The sequence below is a fragment of the Arctopsyche grandis genome, chromosome 12 (assembly GCF_051622035.1).
Source record: "Arctopsyche grandis isolate Sample6627 chromosome 12, ASM5162203v2, whole genome shotgun sequence".
Classification (NCBI taxonomy): domain Eukaryota; kingdom Metazoa; phylum Arthropoda; class Insecta; order Trichoptera; family Hydropsychidae; genus Arctopsyche; species Arctopsyche grandis.
In genome coordinates, this window is record NC_135366.1 from 2,847,798 (window position 1) to 2,864,144 (window position 16,347).

The 16,347-nt window shown below is 35.3% G+C and overlaps 2 protein-coding genes across 5 annotated transcripts; both read right to left on the minus strand.

The window, feature by feature from the left end:
* Nucleotides 1-120: 120 nt before the first annotated feature.
* On the minus strand, nucleotides 121-15,349 carry LOC143919951 (AH receptor-interacting protein-like). 2 transcript variants are annotated; one of them, XM_077442571.1, is made up of 6 exons: nucleotides 15,188-15,331; nucleotides 14,871-15,056; nucleotides 14,630-14,795; nucleotides 1,321-1,507; nucleotides 1,101-1,243; nucleotides 121-1,031 (listed from the first exon to the last, which is right to left on the minus strand). In XM_077442571.1, exons 1-6 carry the CDS (start codon nucleotides 15,272-15,274, stop codon nucleotides 829-831), a joined length of 972 nt encoding a protein of 323 aa, XP_077298697.1. In that variant the 5' UTR covers nucleotides 15,275-15,331; the 3' UTR covers nucleotides 121-828. The 2 variants fall into 2 exon arrangements, with proteins under 2 accessions (XP_077298697.1, XP_077298696.1); XM_077442570.1 differs by lacking the exons at nucleotides 121-1,031; nucleotides 1,101-1,243; nucleotides 1,321-1,507 and adding exons at nucleotides 13,280-14,079; nucleotides 14,149-14,291; nucleotides 14,369-14,555 and having other exon boundaries at nucleotides 15,188-15,349.
* Nucleotides 7,178-9,805, minus strand: LOC143919756 (kelch-like protein 41b). 3 transcript variants are annotated; one of them, XM_077442262.1, is made up of 11 exons: nucleotides 9,779-9,805; nucleotides 9,562-9,703; nucleotides 9,345-9,484; nucleotides 9,086-9,261; nucleotides 8,750-8,947; nucleotides 8,519-8,680; nucleotides 8,297-8,443; nucleotides 8,060-8,217; nucleotides 7,767-7,986; nucleotides 7,495-7,675; nucleotides 7,178-7,420 (listed from the first exon to the last, which is right to left on the minus strand). In XM_077442262.1, exons 2-11 carry the CDS (start codon nucleotides 9,672-9,674, stop codon nucleotides 7,293-7,295), a joined length of 1,623 nt encoding a protein of 540 aa, XP_077298388.1. In that variant the 5' UTR covers nucleotides 9,675-9,703; nucleotides 9,779-9,805; the 3' UTR covers nucleotides 7,178-7,292. The 3 variants fall into 3 exon arrangements, with proteins under 3 accessions (XP_077298388.1, XP_077298387.1, XP_077298386.1); XM_077442261.1 differs by having other exon boundaries at nucleotides 8,288-8,443; XM_077442260.1 differs by having other exon boundaries at nucleotides 8,288-8,443; nucleotides 9,562-9,783.
* Nucleotides 15,350-16,347: the final 998 nt, after the last annotated feature.

Sequence of the window (16,347 nt, forward strand, 5' to 3'; positions counted from 1 at the left end):
TTATATTACATTTATGAAATTTGAATTAAATAAAGATGATATTTCTAGTATAAAGAATGATATACATATACATATATACATATATGTATTCTTGTTGATAAAAAAATACAAAATATGTTAATTAAATCTCCATTTTATTTACAATACTTTTACATAATACTCGTATAATATGGGTGCAATTAACAAGAACTTTTCGAGTAGATATACAATATACTTATGCATATGTACATTTATGTATAAGCAATTGTACTATACATACATATATAGTCCGATACAGGAAAATTAATTTGGTCTGGACAAGTCCAATTCATGCATTAAAGCCGTTTCCCTGATCAAGATAAATTCATTAGTATATTTTATCATACAATGTAGTGGCTTGATAAAAGGTTTTTGAATATAACTAGTAAAATTCTAAATTCAAATCTGTAATACATATGCACATATCTACTGGTTAATAATAAACAAATTAACTATCGAGCAATGAAATCCTCATAATAATTAAATTTTAAAAATCGAAAAGTTCTTGCATATATATTATATTATATTTAATAACTTTACTGACACTGTGACGCATCCATTAATATATACATACATAGTATGTTGAACTTAAAATGAGGTAATACAGATTAAACCTCAGCCAAACACACAAACATACACACTAATTTTATGCATTAATAGATTAAAGTGAACACATAAAAATCTAAACAATAATTCACTATTTGTTCTTAGATGTATTTTTATTATTATTATTACACATTTTAAAGCTTGAATGATTGTGAATACTTATTTAATGTATATTTGTACTAAAATATATTGCTCTTCTTAAATTCATGTAAACATATTCTTTAATTTCACCCGATCTTTGTCATCTTGTTCTTTTTGCATAGCTTCAAGTTCTTTGAGCGATTTGTTTATTGCCGTGTTCAACGAGGAATCCAATTCTTTCAATCTTTGAAAGTCTTTTATTGCTGCGGCTGGACTCCAAGCACCCATGTGAGCTTTAGCTCTTTTATACAACGCTTTTACATTATCTATGGACAAAAATCTTAAGAAAAATCAAAAAAATATATCAAAAATTAAGAGAATATGCTTTAACAAACCTGGTTCAGTTTCTAGTACTGTAGTACAATGTTCAATGACTGCATAAAAATCGCCCTGAGCGAGTTTACATTGAGAGTAATTCAATAATAATGGTAGTTTTAAATTGTTTATATTTTTCCAATCTACGTCGTGCGGTTTTTCTCTGAAACACCAAACCAAATATATCTAATACTATTTGTACGATTGAATTTATACAAGGTTAATCAAAAATTAGCACACTTAAGCATTAATTGTTCACAAAAGCAAATCGCCTCGGAATAAGCATCAGCAGCTTCTGAATAAAGCTTATCTTTGAATAAATTATTTCCTTTTTCTTTAAGTACAGGTATCGCCGTTAGCTTCTCATCGTCGCTCAATTGCCAAGAGTCTTTGCAGTAATCCTCAGGAAATTCAACTTTTAAAAGTTCTATAAACATAATACTTTATATAATTTCAAATAATCATTAAATAAATTTATTTAAAAAAAAAAGTAATGTAATACTAGTAATCTAATATATAATTTGGAAAGAGACTTTGTATGTATGTATGTATCCTTGGTTTGTTCGTTCGTTGGTATGTTCGTCGTCCGTAGATCGGTGACGTCATCGAACAAATGATCCGATTTTTTTTTTTTCGATTCATAGACGCCGATTCGATTTTTCGGGCGAAGCCCTAAACGGCAAGAAGGGCTCAGAAGGGCGCCGAGGGCGAAGCCTTAGAAGGCAAAGTCTCAGGGGGGCGCCGAGGGCGAAGCCCTAGAAGGAAATAAAATAAAAAAACAAAAAAATTCAAAATTTTAGATTAGTCATGTTTAAGCTGTTTATATTATAAACTAGTGTTGGACCCGTTGATTTCAACGGGTGGTTTCGAAAAGGAATTGAAACTCGAATAAAAATAAAGTTAAAGATATTGAATCGACTGGTTTCGGAAAGAAATTGATGCACGAATTACGAAGTGATTACGAATTACGAACTACGTTTTGTGCATCGCCGACCTCCTGACGCCTTTGCCCCCGATGCCTCCGTCGCTCCGGGGCCTTCGGCCCCAGCGCCGCCGGCGCCCCCGACGCCTTCGGCACCCCGGGGGCTTCGCCCCCCAGCGCCGCCGACGCCTCCGGCGCCCCCAGCACCCCCGATGCCTTCGGCACCCCGGGGGCTTCGCCCCCAGCGCCGCCGACGCCTCCGGCGCCCCCGACGCCTTCGGCACCCCGGGGGCTTCGCCCCCAGCGCCGCCGACGCCTCCGGCGCCCCCGACGCCTTCGGCACCCCGGGGGCTTCGCCCCCAGCGCCGCCGACGCCTCCGGCGCCCCCAGCACCCCCGATGCCTTCGGCACCCCGGGGGCTTCGCCCCCAGCGCCGCCGACGCCTCCGGCGCCCCCGACGCCTTCGGCACCCCGGGGGCTTCGCCCCCAGCGCCGCCGACGCCTCCGGCGCCCCCAGCACCCCCGATGCCTTCGGCACCCCGGGGGCTTCGCCCCCAGCGCCGCCGACGCCTCCGGCGCCCCCAGCCCCCCCGATGCCTTCGGCACCCCGGGGGCTTCGCCCCCAGCACCCTCGATGCCTTCGGCACCCCGGGAGCTTCGCCCCCAGCGTCCCCGATGCCTTCGGCACCCCGGGGGCTTCGCCCCCAGCGTCCCCGATGCCTTCGGCATCCCGGGGGCTTCGCCCCCAGCGCCGGCGACGCCTCCGGCGCCCCCAGCGCCCCGATGCCTTCGGCACCCCGGGGGCTTCGCCCCCAGCGCCGCTGACGCCTTCGGCGCCGCCAGCGCCCCCGGAAATGAAAAAACTGAAAAAATGAAAAAAATGAAAAAACTGAAAAAATGAAAAAACTGAAAAAATGAAAAAAATGAAAAAAATGAAAAAACTGAAAAAATGAAAAAACTGAAAAAATGAAAAAACTGAAAAAAATGAAAAAACTGAAAAAATGAAAAAAATGAAAAAACTGAAAAAATGAAAAAAATGAAAAAACTGAAAAAATGAAAAAAATGAAAAAACTGAAAAAATGAAAAAAATGAAAATTATGAAAAAAATGAAAATTATGAAAAAAATGAAAATTATGAAAAAAATGAAAAAAACTGAAAAAACCTGAAAAAAACTGAAAAATATGAAAAAACTGAAAAATATGAAAAAATGAAAAAACTGAAAAAATGAAAAAAAAAAATTTTTGTTCCCCATACTGGTTGACGGTTGATCGTCCGTCACATATATACATATATACAAATATACAAATATACAAATATACAAATATACAAATAAATATACAAATATATTTAGCGACAGTCCGTTTTTATATATATTATACTGAGCGAAGCCGGGTAATACAGCTAGTCTATCTTCTTCTTCTTCTTTCTTCTTTCTAATCTATAATTTGGAAAGAGACTTTGTATGTATCCTTGGTCGTCGTTTTCGTCGTTTTCGTCGTCGTCGTCGTCGTCCGTAGATCGGTGACGTCATCGAACACGTGATTCGATTTTTTTTTTTTCGATCCATGGGCGCCGATTTGTTTTTTTCGTTTCAATGGATTCACCCCCGCGGGGGCGCAAGGCGAGTAGCTTCATGGGGCCCCGCCAGGGGCGCCACAAGGGGCGCAGCCCCGTGGGGCCCCAGCCTCATGGGGCGCAGCCCCATGGGGCTCAAAAGGGGGCGCCACAAGGGGCGCAGCCCCGTGGGGCCCCGAAGGGGGCCCGGGGGGCCCAGCCTCATGGGGCGCAGCCCCATGGGGCTCAAAAGGGGGCGCCACAAGGGACGCAGCCCCGTGGGGCCCCGAAGGGGGCCCGGGGGGCCCAGCCTCATGGGGCGCAGCCCCATGGGGCTCAAAAGGGGGCGCCACAAGGGGCGCAGCCCCGTGGGGCCCCGGGGGGGCCCAGCCTCATGGGGCGCAGCCCCATGGGGCTCAAAAGGGGGCGCCACATGGGGCGCAGCCCCGTGGGGCCCCGAAGGGGGCCCGGGGGGCCCAGCCTCATGGGGCGCAGCCCCATGGGGCTCAAAAGGGGGCGCCACAAGGGGCCCAGCCTCATGGGGCGCAGCCCCATGGGGCTCAAAAGGGGGCGCCACAAGGGGCGCAGCCCCGTGGGGCCCCGAAGGGGGCCCGGGGGGCCCAGCCTCATGGGGCGCAAGCCCTAATAGGCATTAACTAAGGGGGGCGAAGCCCTAGACGGCAATTAATCATGGGGGCGCGGAGGGGCGAAGCCCTAAAAGGCAACTGATCATGGGGGCGAAGCCTTAGACGGCATTTAATCATGGGGGCGCGGAGGGGCGAAGCCCTAAAAGGCATTAACTAAGGGGGGCGAAGCCCTAAACGGCAATTAATCTTGGGGGCGCGGGGGGCGAAGCCCTAAAAGGCATTAACTAGGGGGGGCGAAGCCCTAGACGGCATTTAATCATGGGGGTGCGGAGGGGCGAAGCCCTAAAAGGCATTAACTAAGGGGGGCGAAGCCCGAAACGGCAATTAATCTTGGGGGCGCGGGGGGCGAAGCCCTAAAAGGCATTTACTAAGGGGGGCGAAGCCCTAGACGGCTTTGAATCATGGGGGCGCGGAGGGGCGAAGCCCTAAAAGGCAACTGATCATGGGGGCGAAGCCCTAAACGGCAATTGCTCATGGGGCGTGGAGGGGCGAAGCCCTAGAAGGCAAAGGCTCAGGGGGGTGCCGAGGGCGAAGCCCTAGAAGGCAAAAAAAAATTTTGATTTTTTTTTTTTGATTTTTTTAAATTTTTTTTTTTGATTTTTTTTTTTTTTGATTTTTTTTTTATTTTTTTTTTTATTTTTTTTTTTATTTTTTTTTTAAATTTTTTAATTTTTTTTTTTTTTTTAATTAAATTAGCTTAGTCATGTTTAAGCGGTTTATATTATAAACACTGAGCGAAGCCGGGTAATACAGCTAGTTTACTATAAGATAAAGCCAGGACAGTCGTTTTAAAATTTATCGACTACGACTATGACAGTAATAAAAATAATAGTGATTCTCAAAAGATGAAAATTAAAGGAATTACTATTTTCTAAATTGTCATAAATTGTCAGTTATAACGATTTTCCAAATTGTCAATTTTAAATGCTTTACACAATCAACATTATGACGTAATATTAGAGTACTAGTGAATATCCCGATGATATATCATCGCATGGGTATAAAATTATTATATACTCGTATAAAACTAAAAAAAAATCCGGAACCAGTCAAAATATAAATAATTTAAATTTAATTAAAAATAAATATATAAAAAAATGGTTCAAAACCTCGCTAAATGAAATTATTAAAATTACGTATTTTTATATGGTGAGAAGGAATATTTTGTGGCGGCTCGCTTATACGACATGGTCGAGTTTGGTTGCCTTCCTGCGAGTGGGGACCAACCCGGCTGGGTTCGGAGAGCTGCTACCCACTCCGTCTTCAGCTGTCATATAATAAACACGTGCATTAACATGCCAGTCGTCTCATTCGTTCATCCCCTATAATTTCAATTAATGTTTAAAAAAAAAAAGACGAAATGAAGAATTGGATTTGGCGTGATGTTCGTGACCATTAGCTCAATTTAGACCTATATTCAGGCTAATTTAGATGATTGGTTCGAGTCGCGGCAAAGTCGACTCGACGAAAAATTAATTTATCGTTTTTTATCGATTCATTCATTATGTTCGGCGAGAGTTAGGACACACACACACACACACACACACACACACACACACACACACACACACACACACACACACGCGCGTAGTTTTTTATCAAACTTAGTTTTGATAAAAAAAATAGTAATATCTTAGATGCGTACTCCATGATACTTCTCACCAAAGGATTGTGAGAACACAAAACAGCCTCAGAAATGCCAGGAATTGCGAAAAACAAACCCGTAGACATCTCACTCCAGTTTCGTTCAAAATGTCATGACAGGTTTAGCCGTATAAAACCAATTCACTCTACCGTGCGTAAAAAGAGTGGAACTATCAAAAATGAAAAAAAAAGATTAATCAAAAGAAATACCGATTCTTTAAGTAAATCCAAATAATTCAAATTTGTATGTGAAAAAATATATATAAAGAAATATTACATTTCAGAAGCGCTGGTATAAAGAAAATTCCAGAAATTCATAATATTAAAGAAATATTTTGACTACTTTGAATAAATAATTAAGAAAATAAAAAAATAAAAATAAATTAAATAATTGAGAAACGTTTCTTGAAATTGTTGACAATTACTGAAAACATAGATGAATAAAATTATCCCATAAAAATACTATTAAACTTATTAAAAGTGTGAAAAAACACCTTAAAATCAGTCGAAAATCATTGAAAACACAAAAATATGTATTTATCAAAAATTTTTATCGGAGACTCTGGTAGTATTTGAAAATTGTTTATTGACAAGAAAAAAAAAAGGTTTTCTTCGCCGAAGAGAGCGTGAAAAACAATTCTACAAACCATTTAAGAACAACTGGAATTTAATAAGTGGACGGAAATCTGTGAAATCATTTGAATTTTTTCAAGTCACATTATTTGGAAATTAACTTTAGGATAAAAACATATTAATAAAAAAAAAGTTTCAGAGCCACTGACATTAACATATTGATTAATTCTCATAAAAGTTAACAATACTAGAAAATTTCACAATTCGATAAAAACCACGATATAACAGAATAAAAATGGAAAAGTACCTTCGTATAATCATTTGAGAGCCGTTGGAATGTAGCAAATTGCAAAAACATATATGAAATTCATCTTCATTTTTAAATAAAAGTTATAATTATGAAAAGTTTGAGAATCACTCAATGAATAATGGAAAATAACGGAAATGTTGAGAATATTTGACAGTTTGACTGTTTGAAATAAATTTAAAGAAATATACAAAATTTATTTTCAATTTAAGTCACTTTTAATTTAATTTTAGGAATTTAAAGTTTTATTATTTAAACAAGAAAAATTATAAGAAATGAAATATAACATTTCTGGATTGAATTGAATTGAATTCATTTTTATGTTTAAAATATGTATGTATGTATATGTTTTTGATTTTGGCAATTCTCTGATTTTTCAGTTCATTTAGATAATATTAATTATTCATGTAAATAAACATTAAATATTCACAGAAAAATAAAATATATTTTGAGAAGTTGTTGCATATTATGTATTTATTCAAACATTTGGATACATTCAAAAAGTACATTTAATGATTAATTCATGTTACACTTTATTTAAATAATACAAAAAAACTGCAGTCGATCAAATAATCGAATCATATGGGATGACATGTGCAACCGCAAATTCTCTCGTTCTGCTCAGACTTGTTGAAGTTTTCCAAGATTTGTTCGTCTCGTCGTATTCCCAAACATCACTTTTATTGTTTCCACCTGAAAATCAAAACAATAAATTAATTCTACATTCAAGACCCATAAATTCAACTTAAGTTGCTAAAAAAACTCACCCATGCTAAACAGTTTATTTAGGAACCAGCAGAGAGTGACTCCGTATATAGATATCGGTAGTTTGGTGAATGCAGTCCACACATTTGCATTCGGATCGTAATGCTCCACACTGTCTAAATTAGAAGAAGTTTGCAAATCATATCCACCAGCGACGTAAAGTTTCCCTTTGAATGCGATGCACTAAAATGGTGAAATCAAAATTTAGTTAATTTTATTTTGGAGAGTTGTATATTATTTGCGATAGTTGTGAATAAAATTAATTGATGTTCACCGAATGATTATGTCTTCTCTGAATCATCTGAGCGCGGTAAGTCCAAGAATTGGTCGCCACTGAATACATCTGCACTTTATTCGTGGATATCCTTTTTCTGTTTTCATTTGTACGCCCGCCTGTTATGTATATTTTATCGGCGATGACAGAAGCACTCTGATCACGAACTGCCACCAACAATGGAGCGATGATCTTCCAATCCCTAGTGTTGGTATTCCACCTAATCGAAATCAATAATCGAATCGTCAACTTCTCTTTCAATCGATCTGATGAAATGATTGCAATTTAATCACCTTTCCACTGAAGATAAAAAGCCATTATCATAACCACCAATGGCGTAAACATCCGTGGACGAATCGCGCCGAAGTGTCACTGCTGATAAGTCATAACGAGCTTGATTTAACGGCTTCAATGGCTGTTTCTGACCGCTTTTCAAATCGATGTATTCCACCTGAAAACAAATAAATTGGTTATATTCCGATTTCTCTAAGCAGGTACTTCGTGACACCGGAAAACGTTACTGAAGTCACTGATTCATTTGAAGAATTATATCCGCCGATGATAACGATCCAATCTCCCACGAGGACAGACGCAAAAGAATGTTTATTTATTCCAATGTTTTTGGATAGAGTCCAACTGTTATTTAGTCCGTCAAATATGTCGATGGTGTTTGCCACCTGAAAACACGTTATGCAATAAAATAATTAATTTACAATACAATCAAAATATTATACTTGTGATACAAAACTCACATGAATACCCCATCCCCCAACCAGTGCCATTTTTTGTATTTTGCTACGAGGGGTCTCTCTTGGGACGAAAGATTTATCATTCTTGTTTATAATTTCTTGTCTAATAGTGGTCATACACTCTGCACACGAATGACAGAACGTCATTACTACGTTGATGATAAACTGAAAATATAACACATTATTCGAATGATTTTCATCACTAAACTGTAACATTCATTTAATTTCAAATACCTCCACCGACAGCAAGGATAACCTCACGGATCTCATCAGCTGTGCCAAGTTACTTTTACGGTTAGCATTATCATGATTTACCCACAATTTCACAGCATTGAATACGCTTTCTTCGGAAGGTACGTTCAAATAATTCGATTTCAAGATTTCGATCACGTTGGAGACCGGCAGTTTGAGAAAACCTTGAGTTTTGTGCAGCTGAAACAGAAGTGGAATTGAAAAATATTTAAGTGACATATTTTTTTATATTTATTTATTTATTTTATTCTAAACAGACCATTGTGGCATAACAGGAATTCCTAAAGCGCCACAATGGTCAAAATAATCCACACTCACCGTTTCGAAGTTTTCCAGAGTCAAATACATTGCCTTTTTTAATAATTCGGAATCTCCCGTTGATTTCAAAACGTTCAGACAATTAGATTTATTTACTGTTTTAAACTGTGGTGGAATTTTCACTTCGAGTAGATTGGCTAGCTCCACTAATTTCTTGCGGTGTTTGTCTCCTATGTCTAAAATTATATTTAAATGATTGCATTTAATGACGAAATCTCGTATTTGAAATTGATTATTTTAGATATTTATGAACTCGTACTTATTTCTCCAGTGTAACAATACTTTAGGATTGCATCGATAACTTCGTAGTCAAATTGTGACATAATCCCCTCCACTAGACCTTCGTGTGTCCCAAAGAATTCGCTACACGCCATTAGAATGATCAAGTGTGCGGGGAACCTGCAATTATTTAATAGGATAATTAAACTGACGAAACGATTTGGATTTCAAATACTTTTGGATTCGAATTAGGATACATTCGGCCTCGAACAGTAAAAGCGGTATCGCATTTCTTATCTTGTTGCATGGCCTCATACAAATACTCCACCCGTTTTGCAGCAAAATTGGAACTCGCCTTCACTATTAACATCTTGTTTCTGATTTTCTCTTAGATTTCTCCTGAAAAACAAAGTTGAAATTTATATAAAAAGACAATATAACTATAAGTGCTGAGCATTATAAAGTTCGACTTACCAATTGGAAAGATTAGCAGCGAATGATGTGGAGCTCTGTCGTTCTGCGGTTTTATCTCGATAGATAAGGATATCTCAACCCTTTCGTTGCATTGAAACGTATATTAATTATTTACTGAAGTTAATTATTTCTCATAAATGCCATAGTGCCATGACAGGTGACCAACATACAGGGAATATATAATTGAACTTTAGTTTAGATTAGGGCTGTGGAGTCGGATCAGTATTTACCGAATCCGACGTTTTGCTATGATTCGACTCAGACTCGAATATATTATAGTATGATCGACTTTTCTTGCCATCTTATAAAATTGTTAAAAATGAAAATAATTGCGATATTTAAAATATAAAAAAAATTAAAGGAATTACAAAAAAATCACTAAAAATTATAAAATAAAAAAAAACTCAAGTAAAAAAAAACTGTAGTAAAAAAATAAATGTATTTACTAAAACTGTAGTAATAAAATAATGTACTAAAATATAAATAAAATAAAAAGGCAATTTAAACAATATTGAAACTACAAATGTACAAATATGTGAGATTTCAAGATTAATATTTCAATCAAAGAGTTTTCAATGAAAATTATGATCCCGGCTTAAACTAATGTAATTAAATATATTACTAAGAGGTTTGGGCCGCATGTGATAATATATGTACGTATGTGATGATTTTTTAAAAATTACCATGTTACCCAATTTATCGAATTATTGGTAAATAAATATTTAAGTACATCAAATACGTGCTAGTCAACTATTTTATTAATAAGGTAAATTAAATAAGGTTAAAATAAGCAAAGTAACGTTAAGTTATTTTATTTATTTATTCATAATCATTGAAAAGAATGAATTTATTTTTATTCCCTCTCAATTTTGTAATAAACGTTATCTTTAAATAAACAAAATTTTTTAATAGTGATGGCTAAAATGAATAATTTGAACAAAGATGTTGTGTCTGGATTGGTATTTGGATTTTGATTTATGAAATTTCAATGATTAAATTTTAAAAGCGATATTCACATATTTTGCAGGAATAAAAACAGTTTTTCGAGTTTTTTGAAACGAACTTACAGGTAAAAGGTTAGCGTTTGATTATTTACGCGGATGTGGCATTATACTACAGACAAACATGTTTTTACAATAATAATAAAAAACCGCATGGAAATAACCACTCAATAACAATAATATTAAAATAATCGTCTTCTCACAGATAAAACACATTTATAAATTAAAAATAAGATCATCTATTATAGAACTCGACAAACTACTCAAATCCGCCATGCATATTTTGGACTTAAAAGGAATAAAATTTAAAGTAATCAATTAATAAGAATTGATGAATAACCGAAAAATGTATTTTCTTCAAGATATGTAATTTCAATGATAGTGGAAAAACCGCACAAAAAAACAACCGACTACTGAAAATAGAAGAAGGATTGTTGACACTGGTTTTAACTCTTATCTATAATATTATATTATATACTAAATGCATTGCTCCGATGCTAATTCATTTTATTTTCGTTTATAAACACGAAATAATTTTAAATAATGTGTATTAAATTTGAGGTCTTTTCTTAAGTTTTTGGATTCAATCGTCTCATAAGTCACTCAACGGATTGAGATGAATCGTAAAAGTTATGATAGATAAAAGTAATGATAGTCCTTTCAAAAACGTATAACTGACGCTAACATATCTGGTAGTTATTGTATATCTATATATTTAAATGAAAGGAACAGGAAAGAAACCTGCAAAGATCAAAAACGTTTATCGACTTGGAAACAATCCAATTTGAATTTGTTAGATCAGCATACGATGAAATCAATTTGTCCATTTATCCAGCTATCCGAGCTGAAACTCAAATTACAGCGATTATTCGCATATCCGAGAATCGCTAATATTATGGGAATAATATATATATATATATATATATATATATATATATATATATATATATATATATATACACATATATATATAGTCACACCGATTAATATGTGTATATTAATCGGTGTGACTTACTCAGTTATTGAGGACGCAGCCTCTCCATTGGACCTGAAAGTAAAGTGGTTGTAATTGTTATTGTAATTGTCTACCATCGATAAATAATATTAGCAGTTACTACTTAGATTTCAGATAGCATGGCCCAGCCCCGATTTTTGTTTTCAGAACCGTATCAGAGCTGAAATTTAAAATAATTCGATTAATAACAATATATGTGATTTACTATAAATAATCATACGTATAATAGTGGTCTCCGTGATGAGACAGAATGTTAAACGACAGAAAACGCAAATATCGAAAATCGAAAGATCTTAAGTCGAAAGATCAAAAAAAAAATGGTGCATGGTAAACGGTACATACTCACTTAATTTGCGCGAGCAGGATACAACAGGAACAAGAGGAACAGACTTTTCCTCCCGTATTAATGTGCGCGCGCAGAATACGGGAGGAAAAGCATGTTCCTCTTGTTCCTGTTGTATCCTGCTCGCGCAAATTAAGTGAGTATGTACGTGAGTATGTACCGTTTACCATGCACCATTTTTTTTTTGATCTTTCGACTTAAGATCTTTCGATTTTCGATCTTTGCCTTCCGATATTTGCGTTTTTTGTCGTTTAACATTCTGTCTCGTCACATAGACCCGTATAATAGATATAAGCAGTTACAACTTACGTTGCGTATGTGATCGAGCTTTCACTTTTTGTTTCGGAATCACAATCTGAGCTGAAATTTATAAGCGATTGAGATTATTAATAGATATCCAAGAATCGATAATAATACAGAAACAATATATAAATTTACTCGTTTGACGACGTTGGTGTCTCGGTGATGGACCTGAAAGAAAAGTGATTGTAATTATGAATATTGACAATCATTGCTAAATAATCATACTCGTACATTGAAACTTACATTTCCGATGGCGATGCCGAGCTTCGACTCTACATTTTCACACCGAGCTGACTTTCCGGACAATATGACGATGAGAGAGAAGTATGGAGCGATTCCGAGCTGGAGTCCGTTGATGGTGGACACGTTGACGCTCTTATTCGACAACCAATCGATCGCTATGGAATGCAATACTTCAAGCGGAGAACGATTCCCTGGAAAGTGGGATCCGTCTGAGAAATATATTGTTTTGACTAGATTGCCGACGATAAATACAAGGCAATGTCCATCAGTTAAATAAGCCACTATATTATCTTGCTTGTTTATCAAATTAAATCATGTAAATTGTTTCATTTGTGTGTTGTGATTTAAACAATATTAAGAAAGAAATTCTTTTAACATCAATACCTATTGTATTGATGAATGTAAAATACTATAATGATCTGTATAAATATTTTCTTGAGCTGTTGTGTGAACAATAATTATTATTGTGTAAAAATTAATGTACCTACATTATGTGTATGTACTATATTATATTACATTTATGAAATTTGAATTAAATAAAGATGATATTTCTAGTATAAAGAATGATATACATATACATATAAAAAAATACAAAATATGTTAATTAAATCTCCATTTTATTTACAATACTTTTACATAATACTCGTATAATATGGGTGCAATTAACAAGAACTTTTCGAGTAGATATACAATATACTTATGCATATGTACATTTATGTATAAGCAATTGTACTATACATACATATATAGTCCGATACAGGAAAATTAATTTGGTCTGGACAAGTCCAATTCATGCATTAAAGCCGTTTCACTGATCAAGATAAATTCATTAGTATATTTGAGCGATGAAATCCTCATAATAATTAAATTTTAAAAATCGAAAAGTTCTTGCATATATATTATATTATATTTAATAACTTTACTGACACTGTGACGCATCCATTAATATATACATACATAGTATGTTGAACTAAAAATGAGGTAATACAGATTAAACCTCAGCCAAACACACAAACATACACTCTAATTTTATGCATTAATAGATTAAAGTGAACACATAAAAATCTAAACAATAATTCACTATTTGTTCTTAGATGTATTTTTATTATTATTATTACACATTTTAAAGCTTGAATGATTGTGAATACTTATTTAATGTATATTTGTACTAAAATATATTGCTCTTCTTAAATTCATGTAAACATATTCTTTAATTTCACCCGATCTTTGTCATCTTGTTCTTTTTGCATAGCTTCAAGTTCTTTGAGCGATTTGTTTATTGCCGTGTTCAACGAGGAATCCAATTCTTTCAATCTTTGAAAGTCTTTTATTGCTGCGGCTGGACTCCAAGCACCCATGTGAGCTTTAGCTCTTTTATACAACGCTTTTACATTATCTATAGACAAAAATCTTAGTAAAAATCAAAAAAATATATCAAAAATTAAGAGAATATGCTTTAACAAACCTGGTTCAGTTTCTAGTACTGTAGTACAATGTTCAATGACTGCATAAAAATCGCCCTGAGCGAGTTTACATTGAGAGTAATTCAATAATAATGGTAGTTTTAAATTGTTTATATTTTTCCAATCTACGTCGTGCGGTTTTTCTCTGAAACACCAAACCAAATATATCTAATACTATTTGTACGATTGAATTTATACAAGGTTAATCAAAAATTAGCACACTTAAGCATTAATTGTTCACAAAAGCAAATCGCCTCGGAATAAGCATCAGCAGCTTCTGAATAAAGCTTATCTTTGAATAAATTATTTCCTTTTTCTTTAAGTACAGGTATCGCCGTTAGCTTCTCATCGTCGCTCAATTGCCAAGAGTCTTTGCAGTAATCCTCAGGAAATTCAACTTTTAAAAGCTCTATAAACATAATTCTTTATATAATTTCAAATAATCATTTAATAAATTTATTTAAAAAAAAAGGAATGTAATACCAATGATAAATTCTAGATCGCACGGCTTTGCTATTAGCGCGTTCAGATCTTTATATCCAATTCCCTCGTTTTGTAATGTAACGGCGCAAAAATGTGTCCGACGTTCACTAACATCTTTATCGAGATCTCTCATAGTTTTAGATATGAAAGGATATTCCACGACCAACTAAATTGTAATATTAAAGACAAAATTATATTTATTGTAATGTGTGGCATGAATAGAATGGTGAGGAATGCGTACACTTTTATCGACGGTAAACTTTGCAACTTCGTTGATGGCCATCTTTTTGACCAAAAGTTCCCATGTTTCGAGTTTGAACTTTTTTCCGAGTACTAAAACCATCGGTTCTTTTTTACCTATTTGACGGCTGTCGTCGATAAGAGTGTTATCTGCATCCGTTTTCCTAGTCTGGAAGTGGAAGTGGACCTGAAATTTGTCACAAGAAAGTTTAAAATTCATAAAAAGAAATTCAAATCAAAAATTTAGCTTGACTTGGGTTAGATTGTTCTAGAACTGTTATATATTTTACAATGAATCAATAATTAAAATTCACTCACCTTGCAACCATCTTTTAATGGTTTGAAAGACGATCCAGGATGTAAAATTTTCTTTTTAATCAAACAATTGTCTATATCTGGATTCATTTTTACAGTAGCAAATTCAGATGACAATTGTAAACGTCACTATGACGTCTCTCACATACCCAAAGTTCAACATTTACGACCATAGCAAAACTATCAAATTTTTTTTTTACAATATGGGTTTAACTTGTATACAGATACCTACTAGAGCAAAATTAATTTTAATTATGAACTCCTTTGGTATTCCTTTGACCTCTGCTCAAGTTCTACATAACCGCTGTAACAACACATAAACATAGATATTGTAAAATAATGGGTTAACGGACTACTAGTCATATGTGAACCAGTCACAGGACTGTGAACGGTCACACCCCAAAACTGGTTTTCCCTAAAATCGGTAACGAGAAAACTAGTTGACTATTTTCAAATTCAAAACCACTATTTTCAAATTCAAAACCAAAACGAGGATATTAAAAAAATATTTCTACTTATATATGTTTTTATTATTAAAAAAGAAACATTGTATAATCATGGAAGCACAATTTCAAAAACAAATCATTTTCTCGAATGCTCTTATAAAATTCTACACAAGACTGGTTAAAACTTTATTTAGTTATGATAAATAAACATTTTAAAGTTTCAAGATCAAGACCAGTTTTAGGGTGTGACCAGTTTTAGGGTGTGTCACAACATTTTTGACTTTTCTAAGAGAAAAAAAACCCACTTCCGGTTTTATTAATTTTTTTTTTTCATCACATCGATAGAAGGATTAGTCTTGAATTTTCTCGTGAAGAGCACAAATGTTTAAGGAGTCGAAAAAAATAGTGGGAGAAAAATCGAACAAGAGTAAACTGCCACTTCCGGTTAACGGATGCTCACCAAATTTTACACATAATTTGGTATTACGTTTAGTTCATTAAAATAAAAGGTTTCTGAGAAAAACATAAAAAAAGCCTCAATTCTCTAGAATAAAAGTACTATTTCCGGTCGAGGTAAAAATATTAGTTAATTGAATTGAATTCAAAAACAAAAAAGGAAGACACAAACACGCTTCGGAAATGTGAAACTATTTTTTGGAGAGGCATAATAGAAATATAATACAAAGTGAATGCGCCTTCACTCAATGAATAGAATAT